This window comes from Sesamum indicum, linkage group LG11 (genome assembly GCF_026168435.1).
Source record: "Sesamum indicum cultivar Baizhima isolate 11 linkage group LG11, ASM2616843v1, whole genome shotgun sequence".
Lineage (NCBI taxonomy): Eukaryota > Viridiplantae > Streptophyta > Magnoliopsida > Lamiales > Pedaliaceae > Sesamum > Sesamum indicum.
The window spans coordinates 13,803,102-13,821,577 of record NC_142667.1 but is presented as its reverse complement, the minus strand read 5'-3'; the positions used below and the strand labels follow the sequence as shown (position 1 = coordinate 13,821,577).

Genomic DNA, 18,476 nt, shown 5'->3' with positions numbered 1-18,476 from the left:
ATTTTATTATGGAGATATTGACTTCAAAATTCATTGGCACACATGTAAGTGGATAAAATATATATATATATATATGCACGTGCTTGCACACATGTATATAGACGTATGCGTTTCTAAATTTATAAAAAAAAAAATAATGAAATTATAAGGAAAATGATTCTTTATAAAAGAAATTAAATTTAGATTCCAAATTTTATTTTTTAAATTATTTTTTAAAAATATATGTGTACTATTAATTATTTTTTAATTTTAATGTTTTCACATAAATTGGTGTCTTTGTCCTTTCTAATTGGGCCTATGGGCCATACCCAACCAGAGCCCATTGTTGTTTGATTTGGAGTACTATTGGGCTTCATTCAATCAAGGCCCAAACATTATGAACATGGTTGTTAACTGTATTACCTGTCTTAATTCAAGCCACATGACTTGTTTGGTTTAACTCATTTGTATCGGCTCCAAATTCCATTCAACCACCGTCCACTACCAGCTCCGTCCACTCCTCGCCGGGAAACCATGGCTGGAATTTTGAACCTCACTCCCACTCCAATTTTCCGGCCAGTTTCGGCTCGCAGAACAACGAATGACAGAGTGTTTTTCGTGAAGTCATCAGCTAATGCTTCCGAAGCCCCTTTAACTTCGATATCGGCGCCGCCCAACTTCAAGGCTCCGAAGCCGAAGCCCTTTTCGGTCCGACCCGATAAGATTTTCGACATCTTGGGGGCTTCGCTTGCCTTGCTTTTTCGCCTTACCACCAGTGTCCTTGTCTCTGGGTATCTAATTTGCTTCATTTTACTGTTTTTCCTTTTTAGTTATTTTGGTTGATCATTATGCATAAGTCATGAAATGCTTGCAAAATGGGAGAGGTCTTGTATAGTTGAGTTTATCTTGATTTTAGCAGCAGTAAAAGATTGCTTTTTTATGAAATGTGAATTGGTTTGGGTAAATTCTAATATATTGTAGAGGAATTATAGTATTGTGGTGAAGGGCGCACATTGAGGGGTATTTGGTATGACTTTAAATGCAAGAGGAAGTTGAATTAGCTGCCTATATTTCAAAAAGGAATGAATTTCTATCTGCTAAGCATACAATCTCCATCGGGTGAACTTTAATACATTAGAGACTATGTTTGAGTATACTGCCAATGATCTGGTGGAGATAGGAGTATATCAACATAAATCAGATTGCTTTCTCCAGAAAAAATATCCAATAAAAAGTAAAATAGGAAACAGGGTCCAGGAGTATTTTCATTTAGATGCTGACAAAGTTGATCCAAGGAAACATTAGTTGTTGGAGAGAAGGAAATTGAATAAGCAAAAGAGGGTAAGAGAGAGAAAAACATAGAACAAAGATGAATCTGCAGCTCAAACCATTAGGTGAAGATACTGTTATATCCCCAAAAAATATAATCCTTTGAAGTTCTCTACTTTCTAGAGTTCCAAAATGAGGATGATTAATGATAAACCAAGGAGTCCTTGAAATAGAACTTCAAAATCGATCTTCCCCTAAAAGATTTTATGGGAGTTCTTCGAGTTATATGATGAGTCCTAGTGTAGCTTGGGCCACTTGGAGTTGTCTTGAAGATATAAATGCAAATGCTACCTTGACATTAGAAGCCTCGGTCTCCATTAAGGAGTTGTTTGATCCTAGATTCCAAGAGTAATAGTTATAATCGAGGTGTGTTTGAGAAATGCATATAGTAGTTTCGAGGAGAGAAATCCTGAACTTCTATTCAGAGAAAGGAAATTATGCAGGTGGATATAGGCTCTTCTCCCTGATTACTGCGGCTATATGAGATGAAATATACCATACTGGATGTCATGAAAGAATAGATTGGTCATCTTGTGGTCGCTCCACCTGGTGTTTCAGCTTTCCTGTCGTATCTGTACTTTTTAAAATTGAAACCTTTGTGTCATGTTTTCCAGAGAAAGATAATTAGTACTTTTTTTTCAAAAATTGTGATTTAGAGATTTTCCGATAACTGTATTGTAAGTATCAGTGCTTTGTTATTTGTCCATGTATTATTTGATTCCAAGGTACATGTCCATGGCAGGTACTCTGTGACTTTTGTGCCTGCGAATGAGATTCCATCTGACCAGTATGCTCTAGGATTTGCTGGTAATTTCCAGATTCTTGTGTTTTCTGGACAAGGATCTCTAGGTTATGTTTATTGAACAATTGGAGGTATCTTACATTTCACAGAAAATAATATATATGATACTGAGACTAACCCAAGGAAATTGGAGCTGTGGCTATCAATTCAAGCTACACTACTTGTGAGAGTGCTAAATCACTTTGGATCAAGAAACTGTATACAATTGTTCTCTTTTCTCAACATATGAAGATCATTTTTTCTAACCGGAGGTCCACGAGATATCATGGATTAGAATATACCTCCAAAACTCTGCTTGTTGATTAGCTGAATTATTTCATGGGCATGCTTCTGAGAAGACCTATTACTATTCAGGTCTTAAGTTGAAAGAGACTTCAAAGTTAGGTCCTCGCCCTGAGAAGCCAATTGAGATTTATGAGTTCGAAAGGTACTGGGGATGTGTTTCTCAATCTTGCATTTGTACTTATTTATGTAGGCCAAGGATCATGACTTTAATTTTAGAACCATTACACTCTTTCCATTTCTCTGTTATATTCATGTGTAATTGCTTGAATGAAGACTAAGTGCGTAATTTGCTGTCTCCCTATGTGGATTCTGATGGAACATGTGGAAATTCCTTCAGCTGCCCATTCTGTCGGAAGGTATCACCAGGAAAATATATTGTTAATTGCTCCAATATGGTATATCCTTTGCGGCATCAACTGATGTTTCATGCCATCACAGGTTCGGGAAATTGTTGCAGTATTGGATCTTGATGTGTTGTATTATCCTTGTCCAAGGAATGGACCGAATTTTCGTCCAAAGGTTTCTCAAATGGGTGGAAAACAGCAGTTCCCTTACATGGTTCGACAACAGATCCATTGACATGAACTTTATGTGATAATATAGAAATACCTTAATTTGCTCGCATACATTTTGTTAATAAATTCTTCTTGCATTCTTGAGTCTGGAAAATACCATCTTAAGGAGTACTGTTTTCTCTTGAAGCTTAGTGCCCAAAGTTTCTTGTCGCAAGTAATGAACTTAAGCTGAAGAACATACGATTAGCAACAAAGAAAAATTATTGGATATCAATCACTTCTGAACTTGAAATCTTTGCAATAAATAAATATCTTTCAGAACTTCACAAGGAAATATCAGGATAATGATTGATCATTGGATATTTCATGTTTAGCTCAATGAGACTTCCCGAAATTCATAATTTTTTGCGCTAATAATCTATTATCACTTGGTGTCGTTTTGACTATACCTTCACCTAGTCAGTTGATTGGTAGACATGGGTGTGTTTTATAACTTTAAGATGGAATGGGGGAGCCTTTTGAGTTAAAATCCTATACTTTCTTGTTCTGAGCACATTCTGGAAGTCTCAGTGTAATTATTGACCCTCTTTCAACGTGTAACTTTATTGATCATGCAACTTCTATGGAGGATGTTGAAGCTTCTTGTTTTCTTCTGCTTTAGGTGGATCCTAACACAGGAGTTTCTATGTATGAATCAGATGACATAATTAAATACTTGGTTGGGAAATATGGTATGTTCAGAGACTATTTTTCACCTTTATTTTCCTCAATTTTAACGGACATATATTGCAAATGCATGATTTCACAGTTAAAAGTCTAAAACATAAATTTGTGCTTCACTTTGCTTAGGCAACAAATGTAAATTATCAGTTTAGCTTTTTCTTGTTAATTTAAAACCTTTGGAATTGACGCCATTATCCTTTTTTTTTTTTTTCTTTTTTTCCATCTTCATACCCTTTCAGCTTATTTTGCTCTCAACTTTTTCTTTTTAATTTGAATTCTTTGAATTGACTGTGTGGATTATTTCCTCAGGTGATGGCAATGTACCGCTTCTACTGTCTCTTGGTCTGTTAACTGTAAGCAATATAATTTTGAGAACACTTCATTGTATTATTGGAAATTATACATTGATAAATAACCTTTTCCCTTCCTGCATTTTTATTCTCACAGACTTTGACAGAGGGCTTTGCCATGATTGGTCGAATGGGGAAGGTATAGTTCCTTTCTCCATTTCCTTCACCTTGCTTGTTTGGCTTATCGATGCATTCAGACATGTGCTTATATGCATTCTGAAGATAATCTTCTTTTCACTGGTCTCATTTTAATTCTGATCAGGAAATGCAAGACATGGAGATTATCTATAATCTCCTTCTCATTGGCTTTATTTATCTCTGATCTTGAAATGCAAGATTCCGACCACATTTTAGGTGAACAAAGAGTCCCCTGTGGCTTTTTGTGCAACTCATTCCACTTTGAAGAACATAAAAGAATTATGAAAATTCCATTTGGAGTACATTTATTTGGCAAGAGGAAAAATGGATGAAGAAAAACAAAAAGAACAAAAGTTCCATCATCCATAGTGGAACAGCTCAAGAACCTTTAGTGCATTTACTGCCACTGTATTAGTACATTTACTTTTCCTAAAAACAGCACGCTATAATCTGAGTCGTAATTATATACCAAAGCCTGGAAACTAAAAGAAAATTTTCGTTATGTTCAAATCATCCATCAGTTTGGGCTCTGAATAACTCATCTGGACAACTTTTCTACCTTCTCTATGCAGGGCTCTTCATACACTCCATCAAAACTGCCGCCTAAGCCTCTTGAGATTTGGGCATATGAGGTTAGATTCCTAGGACATAGATATCTTCTTGTTCCATACAATACAGCTCTTTCTGAATGCTAAAATCAACAAACAAAATCAAATGGATCATTGGTCGCTTGCTTTACTTTATGCACATTACAAGAACCGACATATTTGCCTATACATAATGACATTGATTTCCTTCAGGCTTCACCATTTTGTAAAGTTGTACGTGAAGTACTTGTGGAGTTAGAGCTGCCTCACATACTTCACAGGTAAAGTCCTCTCGTTGGTGGTATCATAAAGAGGCATGCTAGTACATTTTCACATCAGTCTATGTCATGAATGCGACAAATGGACTACGTGGAGTGTGTCTCAACAGATAAAATCAATTCTAAAGAGTTCCATGCAGCCGCAGAAAAGCATTCTCTTCCTTCTAATTGTTTGTAATACAAATGTTGTGTTGCAGTTGTGCGCGTGGCAGCCCAAAACGACAAATACTTTATCAGAGGGTCGGCCATTTTCAGGTAGCTACATCGCTTACTTTCTTGATATAGACATGAGACGTTTGGTGTTACTGTAAGACATGGTGACCTGTACCTTCCATATTATTTGACAGGTTCCTTATTTAGAAGATCCAAACACTGGAGTCCAAATGTTCGAGAGTGCAGAAATAGTTGACTACCTAAGAGCAACTTACGCACTTTGACAGTTGAGGATTTTTTGACAACTATCTCTATGTTGTTCATAGAAAACTGCTTTAATATGTGTCTAGAGTTTTTCTAAAAAAATTGTGGTGTAAACAGTTTTTAGCACAAGTAAGATAGTTCAAAGGAAATAAACAGTGTATAAATATATGCTTAGGGAAGAACGAACACAAACAAAAAGGGGGAATTAAGTTTGGTTTCACTTAACTAATCAGACATTCAGTATAAAAAAAAAAACTTGCCTTGTTGAATTATGGGGTTCAGTTGGATCATCGAAAGTAAGTTGAAAGATATGGTTCAACAGTTCCAATCCGGCGGCTCTCGAAATTTTTGAAATTATGAGGGGAAAAATATAATTTTAGTCTAACAATTTAAGATAGTAGCATTCTTTTTAAGTTTACAAAATTAAATTACGAAAATCAATTCGTGCAAAAGTAAAAAATGTCACTCCTCTAAATTACAGAACTAAAAACACAAATTTTCCTATTCACCAACGATATAATTGACATTTTGGATTAGATAGTTCTTATTAAGATTATCAAAGAGTAAGTTGCAACCTGAATTTATCTTAATGGGACTCCCGTTCTTGAAAAACATTCATAATATTTGGTTTTGTTTTTAACTTGTTTTGGTGTGTTTTGTGAAAATAGAGAGAGAAAAACTATAAATTAGAGAAAGTGTGTATGTTTGGATTTGTTTTTGGAGATAATATAAAATAAATATGGTATATTTGATGTTGGGTAGTGGGGAGACAAAAAGTACTGTTCGTTGTCAAATCATGTCTCTTTTATATATATTTATATATATATGTGTGAAAATGTATATAATTCGTTGTATTTGTTGGATAAAAAAATAATCAAAATATTATTTTAAAATAATGCAAAATATACCTAAAACTTGCAAAATAAAACAAGCCAAAAATGGTGTATATTTTAGCTATATCAAGCAAAAGATCAGCTGAGCGATGAAAAATCCATTAATGATCATTTGATTCAATTCCATCTCTTTTCTGGTGAACTTATCCTTAAGATCACATCGTGTTTATAGAGCTCTAGATCACCTAGAAATTCATTGATGATTATATTCCTCAACAAACACTGAGCTATAGTTACCAAAATAACCCCAAATGCCAATTTATAGAGAAAGTATCCCACTGGCTAAGTAAAGCAAAGAGAAATGAAGAACATTCACAAAGAGCAATGGATTTTGCATGTAAACATATAAGTGGACAAATCCCACCAAGAAAGCTAGAGGATAAGTCCTGGAGGGGAGATGCATATGTATGCATGAAGACACCCACATAAAGTTGAGCGTGATGAGAGAAGTTCCAAAGTAACAGTTGACGGTGGGGTCCACCTAATCAATCACCAATTTGCTGTTTGGAAGCATATAATAAAACAAGTCGTTTACCCATCTCAATGATCAAACCAAACATATCAAAAATCAGTGTTCGATATTGGCATTGAGGAAGAAGAAGTAGGTGGTGGTGGTGGTGGATGTTAATAATCATGGCTGCTCCTTTGCCCTTCTTCACTTTTACAGCCACTCTGCTGATCGTCGGCTCTTTCGCTTTTACCACGTTAAGTATGGTTCTTTCCCCTCCATATTCAAAATACACACACACACGGATTCGAAACTGCTAGGCAGTTTGCACAACATACTGTTCTTACTGCATGTAAAAGTTACATGATGTAATAGAATTTGGAATGGAAATTCCAATCTGGTCGATTTCTGACCAGCACCCATCATCTTTTACTGTTTCATTTCACTTACAGAGGTGGACGAACCACTCCAGTTCACATATTCGGGAGCCACAGGCCCGGACAGGTGGGCGAGCCTGAACCCCAACTTCTCCCTCTGTGCAAACGGGAAATCTCAGTCACCAATCAATATCGTCACGAACCAAGTTGTCCTGAACAAGAACTTGCAGCCCCTCATCAGACAATACCATGCTGTAAACGTTACTCTGGTCAACAATAAGTTCACTGTCGCGGTGATAATTTGCTTCAGAATTCCTTCCTTCTTAGTTTTTGGTTCAGTTTTTCGACCCCTTTTGCCTATTATTAAAGACATCGAAAAATGTTCTGCTGGCTTTGGTTGATGCAGATAGAGTATCCTGATCATACGGGAGGGATAACTGTAGATGAGAAGCAGTATGTACTGAAGCAAATGCACTGGCATTCTCCTTCTGAGCATAGAATTGATGGAAAACGGTACGTGCATACTACGAATTTATCGTCTCTAAATATTAAACGATTATCCTTTCAATAGACTGTATAAACACACAATCACATTCTTGTGTACAATAGTATTGGTTTAGTACTTGATTCCAATATTATACGTACAGATATGCTGCGGAGCTTCACATGGTGCACGTTGCTGATGACGGCAAGGTTTTAGTAGTTGCGACCCTTTTCAAATACGGACACACCGATCCAGTTCTTGGAAAGGTTGTATTCAAAATAACGCAAAAAAGTCCTGGGGTGAGAAAGAGAGTAAAAAATTGTGAATTTTTGAAAATTCGTTGTGGTTTTGTAGATAGAGAACAAGTTGAATGAACTGGGGTCTGAGGTTGTCAAGAGGCAGGAAGCAGGTCCGATCGCAGTCGGGCCATTTCACCCGACAGAATTGAGGCAAACTCCGAGCAAGTATTACAGATACGTAGGCTCTTTCAGTGCCCCTCCTTGCACTGAGAATGTCATTTACCTCGTTCTTGCAAAGGTAAGAAAGCTTGTCCTTCATGTGCCACAGCCTGATCTTATTCTCTATTACAGTTGGTTATGATATTATAATTTTATGAGTATAGGTGAGATCTATATCTAGGGAGCAAGTGGAGGCTCTCAAGGCTCCTTTGGACATGAGATGCAAGAACAATGCCAGGCCTTGTCAGCCAATCAACGGGCGACACGTGGAGGTATATGAAGGGAATTGATGTATACAAATATGTGTATATGATGTGTAATTTCATCTCTTTTATGATCTTATTGTATTGAAAAATCGTGAAGGTCTTTTAGAGTGAAAATTGTCATATGCAAACCTCAATGAGCGGAATATAATCCGGAGTATTCTCTTAACTATAAATCTATAAAACAAAACGTCGTCAAATTTGACTATAATTTTTTAATATTTAAATCAGATAAATCGTAAAAAGTAACATTAGTGAAAATAGTAAGAAACACTATTTATAGATTTCCCAAAAAGCAGATTGGAAGCCAAAGTTAGACACAAACTCCAATAATGCTCGTGAAGAAGAATGTTTATTTAAGTTTCACCTCCACATGCAACAGTGCCCTGACCCAGAGCCCATATTCAATTTTGGAGGCTTAAGTCATGAGTCTATTGTACAAACAAGAAACTCATTTCCCTACCATCCCCCTCTGTCGTCTAACACCACCGTCACTGCCATCCCACGCCGCCGCCCTCCTACACACCACAACCTACATCTTTTTGTAGTAACTAAAAGGAAAGGGAGGCAAAAACACCAAAAAAAGATGTCAATTATGACACAACCCATGTCCAGCAGCCTCAGTCAGAATTGGACAGTACATGTTGCCATCCCATGTTTTTGTATGCAAATTAGATCCATGTCAAAATCATTGGTGAGTCTCACAACACGTTAAGCTTGAAGGGCCAGTTTTCAACAAAATATCTCCAATGTTTCAATAAGTATGAGTTTGAATCAAAGATAAGAATACAAACTAAATTTGAAAAAAATATAAGCAACATACCATCGACGAAGGGGAAGCCCCTACATATCGTCGGCCCCAGATGTTGATGGCTACAGACCCACATGCCAATATTGGGCCAGCGTGGAGTAATGGTTGTAAATTCAAGTTGATAATAGAGTTCGGCTTGGACCCAAATAAAATCAAAACCTTAAGATATTTTTTTAATTATGTATTTTTTTATCTTCTAGACAACACATTTGTCTTTTTTATGCATATGTACTAAATAACCCTCATCCATAATGTAAGAATATCGACTACCCAAACTAACGACGTCCAATTCTCGACACATATCACATCACTTCTCTAAGAAAAAGTTAACAAAAGAACAACTTTTGTTCCAACTCCACAATCGATGAATATCCCATCTTTCTTCGTTTTATTATTACTCTAACAACTAGCCATCATCATAAACGTCGCATTCCACTCCAAGGCCACCGGAATTTGATGCATTTGGCCTCCTGCTTGAGTGCCCAAACCTACCTTCACAACTACTACAATTCTAGCAAACAAGAAAAGGAAAAGAGTGGGTGGGGTTGTACGGTATTAAGAGGCGATGGTATTTATTACAGGATTTGGTAAATCAGTACTTTCCATTATTGACGCATCATTTCCTGCACTACAATTAATGAACTATTCAATAATAATTTTTTTTTATATTATACGCAAATTTATACTTACATAAACTACGAATTATTGAAAAAACACGTGATAATGATATCATGCATAATTTAAGAATTATTATTCTATATAGATACAAATACACATGAACCTATACTTACATGCATTATTAATAATTTCTTTGAGAGACGTGGAAGCAATCCATGTGCGACAGGTTGGACAGTTCTTAGTTGACGGCACAAGCAATCTCTCCTCCTTGCAGTTGGCATCTTAAGTTTCACGAAGCTGATTATTCTTATTATGTCTTCTTCGACCCTCAACTCTATTATATATTACATAAATACGAGGAAAGGTCTCATGGAATATTCACTCAACATATTAATGTCAATTTAAATGCGTTGTGAAATAAAAGTTTTGTAGAACAGTATGAATTTGTGAAGCATCGATTCAGAAAATAATGGGATTTTGAGAATTTTGACATAGAATTGTCGTGTGATTATATTTAACTATATGGTTTGTAAATTTTGATGTATTAATGTATAATTAAGTTGAAGATTATCTTACTCTTTGATTAATTTAAAGGAAATATAGAAGGAATCACATAAAATCCAGTGATGATTTGCATTGTACAAGAGGATAGAATATTCAGCTGAGAATTTTACAAATTTGCCACTCCAAAAACAACTGTATTTACACTATGATCTGTATCAAGTCAAAATTCATATAATAGCACAATTTAAATATATAGAGGAAAAATGAATAAATATGGAAAATAAAGAAGGTAACTGTAAAAACCTGCCGTGTTTGAAAACAGTTATTCAACGCGCCACGTCATCCGACAACAACCACCAGCCAAGACTTTCCTGCTTTCAACTTCCACCCAGGCGCCGATCCAACTCCCCCGAAACCACCTGGTTGAAATCCTCCGAGGCCCACGATCCCGACCGCCGTCCCGAGGCGAATCGTTTCATCCCTCCCAAGCTGGGAGGTTCAGCCCCCGGCTCGGCGCTGACTGGAATTCCTCGCGGTCTCATACTCACACTCTTCCGCTGCGGTTCAACTACCATCGGCTCCTCCATGATCTGGACCTCCGCCACTTTCCTACTCCCTGATCGGGCGGGTTTCTTCTGAACTTTTTTGGACCGGAACATGCTCATCACCTTTGCACAAAATCCGGTCTTATGCTTCTCACTACGACTGCTGGATTTCTCCAGTGCTGGTTTTTCTCTCCTTTTAACCGAGTTCGACCTCCGCCGGCCTCTTTTAGATCTAACTCTCCCCATGCAAGAGACCTTCGGAGAGCCCGGTTCGGCGACAGGAGCCGTCGACTTTCCGACTGATTCTGGCCGTTTCGGAAACAGCCTTATGTTGGGTGGTTTACATGTCCTCCGTTTAGAATCCACAAAGGTGGTTTTCTGGGTCTTGGGCAGTCCGATGATGGACGCCTTCGACTTTAAGTTGACGGCGAGACGCTGGGAATTGGAGTTAGAACTAGGGTTTACATGCGAGTTCAAGCTCGTGGAGTTTGAGTTGCCTTTGGTGGATTCTTTCCTCTCGTAAAAGGCGTTCCGGTCGAACCAGTCGTATTCTGCGTCCTTGGATAGCCAGAAAGATTCCGGCGGGAAGTCCGGCTGCACTTCAGGGGTCTCCCCTTCGTCGGGGACGACATCATTTTTTCGTGGGTCGTCGTCGGCGAGTGTTTCACAGGCAATTTTGCGGTCGGTACCTCCGCCGGCGCAGGCCGTGACCAGCGTTTCAAGATCGACTTGAGGCATTGTGGGAGAATGGAAATGTAAAGCGAAAGAAAAGAACAAGTCTTTTAGACAGAGAAACGCAAGAGTTTCTTAGAGAGAGAGAGAGAGAGGAACAGGTGATGAGTGATTGTGGGAATGCAAGAATTTTGTAGAGGTATGTATATAAAGTCTGTGTCAGTAAATGATAAATTAAATAAAAATTGAAATTTGGGGCACCCTAATTGGTGAAGATGTTTTCAACTGCTTGACTGCTGATTTCACTTCTTCACTTGATTGGTTTATATATATTTCATGAATTCATCTTTTTTCTAGAAAAAACATAAAATATATACAAAAATCGAAAATCCTACCCAAAACCCATCTCTACATACATACATACTTCATATCGACCAAATCATCCATTTTTTAAAAAGCCAAAATGCCTCCTGCCATTTGATCGAGTGTGAAGATACAGGGCTACTCTCTCCAATCGATGGTCGTTTTTTCGTAACAAACAACCTACAACATAATAGTTCGTCACTAAAAAGTCCCGGATCACTCTAACAATTAAGTCATTGAAATTATTATAGAAATGAATAATGAGATCAACATGTCACAAGCGTTTTATTAATTTAATATGGTGCATTTTGTTGTGAGGTAGGAAAGAGACAGTAGTTAATTATAGGTAATAATATTATTATGCATTATAACTAGAAAAATTGTTGTTAGAGTTTGATTACATATTTTAGTATATATGTCGTTTAGATCGCCTTGCACTAAAGGAAGCAAAATAGGTGGGCACTCATCATGAATTTCATAGACATTTACATTAGAACCAAAATTTGCTAGCAAGTCCACAGGTCTATTGACTTCTCTGTAGCAATGTCTGATCGATAGACAAACTCCTCCGACATCCAGACGGAGGTTCTCCAAGCTCTTGCACAATTGAAGTTGATGTCTCGTCATGTTGTGTACAAAAAGTTTCCATAACAATTTCGTATATCTACCTTAGTTATACTAGTATTGCTAGTACACCTTGATGTGTATACTTAAAATTTTAAAATATATAAATTAAAAATAATAACTCACGTTTTGTTATTATATAGCGATCCTATTGACAAGATCAAGTCGATCAAGATTTAATTATTAATTTTTCATAATTAATAATTTTTAAAAAAAATAATATTTAAATTGAGATAATTAATAATTAAGGTAATGAAAAGATACACACTTTTTGCCACTTAATATATTTCATACTATATATATCACTTAATTAAGTACCTTGTCCCTAATAGTCTTTTTTCTTCACCCCTCTTAATTTGTTGCAAACATATTTTGTACATCACACGTTATCGATTGTTGCAATTGTGTTAATAAAGAAACAGAGCATGTGATTTTAGGCTAGCTGTCCAAAAATCTGTTCTACTCCAAATAATACATATATACACAATAATAATGTAGCGATTCGATTTAATTGTCGAGACTAAGGCTTCAAATTAGAGTTTCAAAAATATGTGCATTTATTTATTTTAATAGTAATTATTAATTTATTATAATAATAATTAATTAATTAATTTAAATATTTTATATTAATAATTAACATATATTGATCCTAAATAATTAAAATTTATAATATAATAATAATAAATATAATTTTTTAAAAAAAAACTATAATAGTTGGTACATTTTTATGCAATAGCCTTTAAATCAACAATAATTGAGGCATCAATTAGTGGTGATTAATTAATAGAGTACAAGAAAAGTAGTAGGATAATTGCGTGACGCGGTTTTGGTGTGACGATATGCATCGCAGTTGCCAGTAGGTATAGAAGGCCAAATTAGGTAAGGTACGGTACACCCAGCCAACCTACCCTTTTTTTTTATTATTTTAAATACTGAATAATAATAATTACTATTATTAATAAATAGTGAAAATTTTTAGAATACAAAAATTATCCAAGTCCATGTCTGTATTGATGGATTTGAATTCTAGAGAATATAAAAGTTTAGAAAAAAATTTCATATTATAAGAATTTTATGGATAAATTTATTATTATAGACGACTCATAATAATTTTATGAGAATAAATATAATTGTCACTACGATTTTATTATTATTTGTCCGTACATTACTTATTATTAATAATGATAAGTTAAATATAGTTCTTATTAGTATTAGATTTACAAAAATTTAGTGCTGTGGAGGTCTCACAATCAGGGAACTATGAGTTCGAATCAAACGGACGTGAGTTGCTTGTCTTATTGTTTATATTGTGTACCTTTTGTTGATTTTGAAATATTGATATATAAAATTGTATTTAAATTTGTTTGTATTATATGATGTAGTAATAAATCTTATTAAAAAAATTAGAGGTTATTTTGATATTGTCCCTTAATATTTTTTTATTAATATTCATCGCTACTGAGATGATAATACATGGATTTTTAATTTTTGGAAAAAGAAACATAAAATTTGAAAAACTAATTTCTTCTGCTAATTAATGCCGTATTCCCTGGGCATTAATTTACAAATATTATGGTAAATTAATACGATCCACTAATTTTAAGTTTAATCTGTCATAAATAGTAAATACAATAATTAAAAAAAAATTGAATGAGATGATGTTGGTCATCACCGACACATCGGGCAATCAATTAACGGAAAGTCTTGACAGTACATTCCCCGACTAGTGAAATTATGCCCTCATCATGTGAGTATTAAATGACCGATTTTCTAGTTTGTGTCTCAATCGTATCGTCTCAGATATTAACACATAATAAAAATAATTACAATAATCATATTTTAATTAATAATATCAATATTTAAAATAAAATATAAACAACACCTACTATCACAGTAGACAACACTTACTATACAATATAACGACATCCCATAAAGTGCATGTACGAGCAAATTTATATATGAAAATCCAATAATTTCACATTCTACTAGAACATTTGCGGATGTACCACCAAATTTATGATTCAATTTACCTAATTTTGTGTCGGGACTTAGTTTTCTCATTTAATTCCTTTTCTCTAAAGTACGTCGTATCACATCATTGAAAAATAACTTTTTTTTAAATAAATACCAGTAATTAGATCATCATCATCATATACCATATATCAAGAATCGATTAAAATGCATCAAATAGTTTCTAATAAAAATAAATAAATCAATCTAAAATGAATAAACGACCAACAATAAATTACTTCCAAGGCATATAATTTGAATCTGCCGACGATGTTTGAATTGTAATATTTTACTGTTGTATAATTTATAACAGAGCTCATTAATTATTAAAAAAACAAAAAGTTTCATTTCCCTGTTTTTCATTTATGTAGTACGATTTCTCTATGCTGTGGGCGACACCACCATTTTATAGGATCGCCGGCAAGATCATTAGTCTATAAAACGTCATTCATTATATTATTTAATATCTATATATTTTAATTTAAAATCTGATTCAGTCTGTTGATAATTCAAATTGATAAAAATGAGACAAATAAACAACTACAATTAAAATGGATATATACCCACATTCGTGGAATTCGAATTCACAATCTTTCGATTGTAATAATTTCTTTTTTATATTGGAACAAAATTCACGATCCTAGTTAGAGGGGAAAAAAAAAAAAGGACATTATATGTACTATGAAATTTGTCTCATTCAAAATTATTAAGAGTTATAATGCATAAATTGTGTTTAAAAAGTCACGAAATTGAACAATTCATATTCACCTGACGGAGAGACCAACCTTATTTTTGCACGAGGTTCATCGTACCAACAAATTGAGTTGATCAAGTCCAAGAAATTCCAGCAGGCAAAGTAAGCAGTATATCATGATGATTTGGATGAACACACACTGAAGTTTCTAGAAGCTGCACACAAGTGAACCCCAATTTTTCAATGTTGTATGCCTTGTAATTGATTGGTAAGATGCTTGTTGCTAATATGTGCATTTATGTTGTTGGCTTGTTATATCTAATTTAGAACTACATCAAACACGAATGATTGTGAGATTGAGGAAAAAGATGATTAATTGTGGGCTGGAGCAAAATAACACAACGGGCGAAAAATTATTAAATATTGAAACCCCTATGACAATAATCATAATAAAATGCATGTAATGGCAATCCTATTGATCTTCTCTTTAGCGTTCTCGTGAGTTTTTATGCTACCTCTTGAACTTATCAACTTATAAATAAAGGGTAAGCTACAACGATTTTTTTTAAGGTTTGACATAATTATAAATGCCCTTTATTGTTTGAAAATTTATTAATGGCCCCTGATTTTAATGGCCGTCTAGCAATTAGCTCAATCAGTTAGATTTCCATCTATTTTTTATAATAAACTGACCAAGATCGCCTTGACCATTAAAAATTATAATTTTATTTATTTTTTATTTTTTAGGGACAAATTGGATATTTTTTTATAATTTTTAAAATTTTTTCATCCATTCTGTTCGTTTTTTTTTATAAATTTTTAACTTTTTTAAAAAATAAAAAAATATAATAAGGGCAAAGTTGTTCATATCTCTATTCAAAAATTACATAATTTCATCAAATATTAGAAATATTCGTAATTATATCAAAGTTCAAGAAAGATCGATGTAATTTGCCCCTATAAGTAAATAAATATTTTTCATTCAACCTCTTCAACCATATATAATAAGATTACTTGTTCAAAAAACATTGACATGTTTAAATACACTTTATTACGTAACCATAACCAGATATCTCCAATTTCAAATTATCGACACAATATATGTAACTATTAGATTATGTTAATAAAAATCATACTAAATGACCCAAAATTTTCCTATAATAAAAACTAGAAAATCACTCATTATCGAAATATATGAATAAGTCAAGTACGGAAATTTAGAAAAGAAATTAAGGTAATTGACTCATTATAAACTGTTGACTGTCACATTGTCATTATCTGAAGCGACTTCCGTTGGATTCAAATCTGGACAGCCTTGTTTTAGTACAATTCTTTGTGTTTTCCTTTTAACCCATTATTTTGTCTTGACCCACTCCGTAATAATAAAATATTTACAGGACCTTTACACAATAAGAGAAGACAAGAGGGGCTGTCGCGAAATTTACAGCCTCATTCGAATTTCCGACCGTTGGCCCGTTGTACACTGGGTGAGGGTAACGGTTTTCTTATGTGTCTTGAAAAACCGAACCCATTTCAAAAAACTACCTGAAACTCTATCCCCACCACCCGAAAACCCAAATGGGCTGCGTCTCGTCGAAGCTGATAGCCAAAGAAATCAAGCAAGAAAATTCTTACAGGAGAAAGGGAGATTACACCCACCATGTCGTGTCTCTCACTTCCAGCACCTACGGCGTTCTCAAACTCGACAAGGACAAGGAGAGTGCTCAGCCGCAGAAACAAGATCAGGTTGAAGTGAAGCAGAGCATCAAAGAATGCGTGGTCGAAGTGAAGAAAGCGTCGCCGTCTCGTGAAGAGCCGTCGGAGATCATTAATGCGTGGGAGCTCATGGAAGGGCTTGAAGAGGAAGTTGTTCCGGTTGTTGTTCAGTCCAAGAAAAGCCCTAAATCGAGGCCTTTCGATGCAAGAAGCCCGCTTAAGTTCTTGAATCAAATGAGCTCTCCGAGGAAGGTGAAGAAGGTTGGGGGGAAGGAGAATAAGGGGAGTGGTAATGGTGGAATCGGGCCGTTGCAAAACAGCCCGAAAACGGTTCTTAAAGAATGTAATAACTTGAAGGAGAGTGTGAAGAAACCATCTCCAAGATTGTGGGCTTCGATCAGGGGAAGTCCTCATGGTAAGAGATGTGACAGTTTAAGGTTTGATTCTGGGGTGGTTATGTCTAGGAGGAGGAGTTTAGGACCGTTATTCGATCCTGAACTCGTCGCGTCTCTTGAGAAAGAGGTGTCGGAAGAGGAAGAAGAGATCAAGAAGATGGTGTCTATTTCATCGCCCCCCACTTCACGAAAAGCCAGGAACTCCCACGATTCCGATGCAATTCTTGAAGTGTACAAGAAAAAATGCCCCCCGGGGGGTGAAAATGCAGTTGTCATATACACCACCACATTGAGGGGCATTAGGAAGACGTTCGAGGACTGTAACGTTGCAAGATCGATCATTGAATCGCAGAATGTCCGGATGATCGAACGTGATATCTCGATGCACTCAGGATTCAAGGAAGAACTCAGAGCGCTGATGAGCTGCAAGGAGGTGAAAGTGCCACTAGTGTTTGTGAAAGGTAGATTGATTGGTGGGGCAGATGAGATGGTCAAGTTGGACGAGGAAGGCAAATTGGGACATTTGTTGGCCGGAATCCCAGAGGCAGCCGCCGGCTGCGGAGGGTGTGCCGGGATCCGGTTCATGATGTGTGTGGAGTGCAATGGGAGTTGTAAAGTTCTTGGGGAGGATGGGAAGAAGAGTGTCAAGTGCAACAAGTGCAATGAGAATGGGTTGATTCAGTGCCCATTATGCTGTTAACTGTTCAAGTTAACATTGTTACTCACCATTGCACACACTAACACATCCACATTCGTTTCTTCGATCTTGAACTAATTGCCCTTTCTAATCTAATGGGAGATTAAATTATAACTGTTCTTAAATGTATTCATATTCCCTTAGCTAATAGCATCTGCAGCTGTTCTGCAAGAATTGTGTCTTTGACATTGTTGTTTGACATATGTTGTATTGCCTTGTCCAATTTAATGATATTGGCTTGTTTTGTCTTATGTTTTTTAATTGAGTTGAGGAATCAGAATGTTTATACGGCTGTCAACTTTGAAAGTTCTAAGAATGGATAGTGACGGGTCAAGTCTTTCGGTCGACCGGCATGGCATGGCATGGCAGTTAAGCCTGATAAAAGGAAGACCAGACATTCAATTTTAGTCAAAACAGACAGAAAGGTGAAAGAAAACGACTTCTTGAAGCTTTTGCTGCGGCCTGCCGGAGAATTACAGAGCATGCATGCGCATATATGTT

General features: G+C 35.6%; 4 protein-coding genes across 4 annotated transcripts; 3 read left to right on the top strand and 1 right to left on the bottom strand.

Annotated features, from left to right (window-relative positions):
• The first annotated feature begins 425 nt into the window (after nt 1–425).
• LOC105174059 (Thioredoxin family protein) lies at nt 426–5,556 on the top strand. Its single transcript, XM_011096024.3, has 12 exons — nt 426–770; nt 2,051–2,115; nt 2,465–2,537; nt 2,733–2,751; nt 2,834–2,953; nt 3,572–3,641; nt 3,943–3,986; nt 4,081–4,122; nt 4,694–4,753; nt 4,922–4,989; nt 5,184–5,241; nt 5,334–5,556. Exons 1-12 carry the CDS (start codon nt 514–516, stop codon nt 5,421–5,423), a joined length of 966 nt encoding a protein of 321 aa, XP_011094326.1. The 5' UTR covers nt 426–513; the 3' UTR covers nt 5,424–5,556.
• A 1,274-nt stretch (nt 5,557–6,830) lies between these two features.
• LOC105174058 (alpha carbonic anhydrase 1, chloroplastic) lies at nt 6,831–8,443 on the top strand. Its single transcript, XM_011096023.3, has 6 exons — nt 6,831–7,005; nt 7,197–7,414; nt 7,528–7,634; nt 7,769–7,871; nt 7,960–8,142; nt 8,228–8,443. The coding sequence occupies exons 1-6, from the start codon at nt 6,918–6,920 to the stop codon at nt 8,351–8,353; spliced, it is 825 nt and encodes a 274-aa protein (XP_011094325.1). The 5' UTR covers nt 6,831–6,917; the 3' UTR covers nt 8,354–8,443.
• Nucleotides 8,444–10,364: 1,921 nt separating this feature from the next.
• On the bottom strand, nt 10,365–11,669 carry LOC105174057 (uncharacterized). The gene has a single exon (XM_011096021.3). It carries the CDS (start codon nt 11,540–11,542, stop codon nt 10,637–10,639), a length of 906 nt encoding a protein of 301 aa, XP_011094323.1. The 5' UTR covers nt 11,543–11,669; the 3' UTR covers nt 10,365–10,636.
• Nucleotides 11,670–16,674: 5,005 nt separating this feature from the next.
• Nucleotides 16,675–18,236, top strand: LOC105174056 (Glutaredoxin family protein). The gene has a single exon (XM_011096020.3). It carries the CDS (start codon nt 16,746–16,748, stop codon nt 17,976–17,978), a length of 1,233 nt encoding a protein of 410 aa, XP_011094322.1. The 5' UTR covers nt 16,675–16,745; the 3' UTR covers nt 17,979–18,236.
• Nucleotides 18,237–18,476: the final 240 nt, after the last annotated feature.

What these genes read in the sequence shown, in the direction of transcription:
- LOC105174058 (XM_011096023.3), top strand. Translation starts at nt 6,918, where the DNA reads ATGTTAATAATCATGGCTGCTCCTTTGCCCTTCTTCACTTTTACAGCC. An exon ending in CATAGAATTGATGGAAAACG is followed by an intron (nt 7,635 to 7,768) that starts GTACGTGCATAC and finishes TTATACGTACAG; the next exon opens with ATATGCTGCGGAGCTTCACA. An exon ending in CCGATCCAGTTCTTGGAAAG is followed by an intron (nt 7,872 to 7,959) that starts GTTGTATTCAAA and finishes GTGGTTTTGTAG; the next exon opens with ATAGAGAACAAGTTGAATGA.
- LOC105174057 (XM_011096021.3), bottom strand. Translation starts at nt 11,542, where the DNA reads ATGCCTCAAGTCGATCTTGAAACGCTGGTCACGGCCTGCGCCGGCGGA.
- LOC105174059 (XM_011096024.3), top strand. Translation starts at nt 514, where the DNA reads ATGGCTGGAATTTTGAACCTCACTCCCACTCCAATTTTCCGGCCAGTT. An exon ending in GTATGCTCTAGGATTTGCTG is followed by an intron (nt 2,116 to 2,464) that starts GTAATTTCCAGA and finishes ATTACTATTCAG; the next exon opens with GTCTTAAGTTGAAAGAGACT. An exon ending in AGAGGGTCGGCCATTTTCAG is followed by an intron (nt 5,242 to 5,333) that starts GTAGCTACATCG and finishes ATTATTTGACAG; the next exon opens with GTTCCTTATTTAGAAGATCC.
- LOC105174056 (XM_011096020.3), top strand. Translation starts at nt 16,746, where the DNA reads ATGGGCTGCGTCTCGTCGAAGCTGATAGCCAAAGAAATCAAGCAAGAA.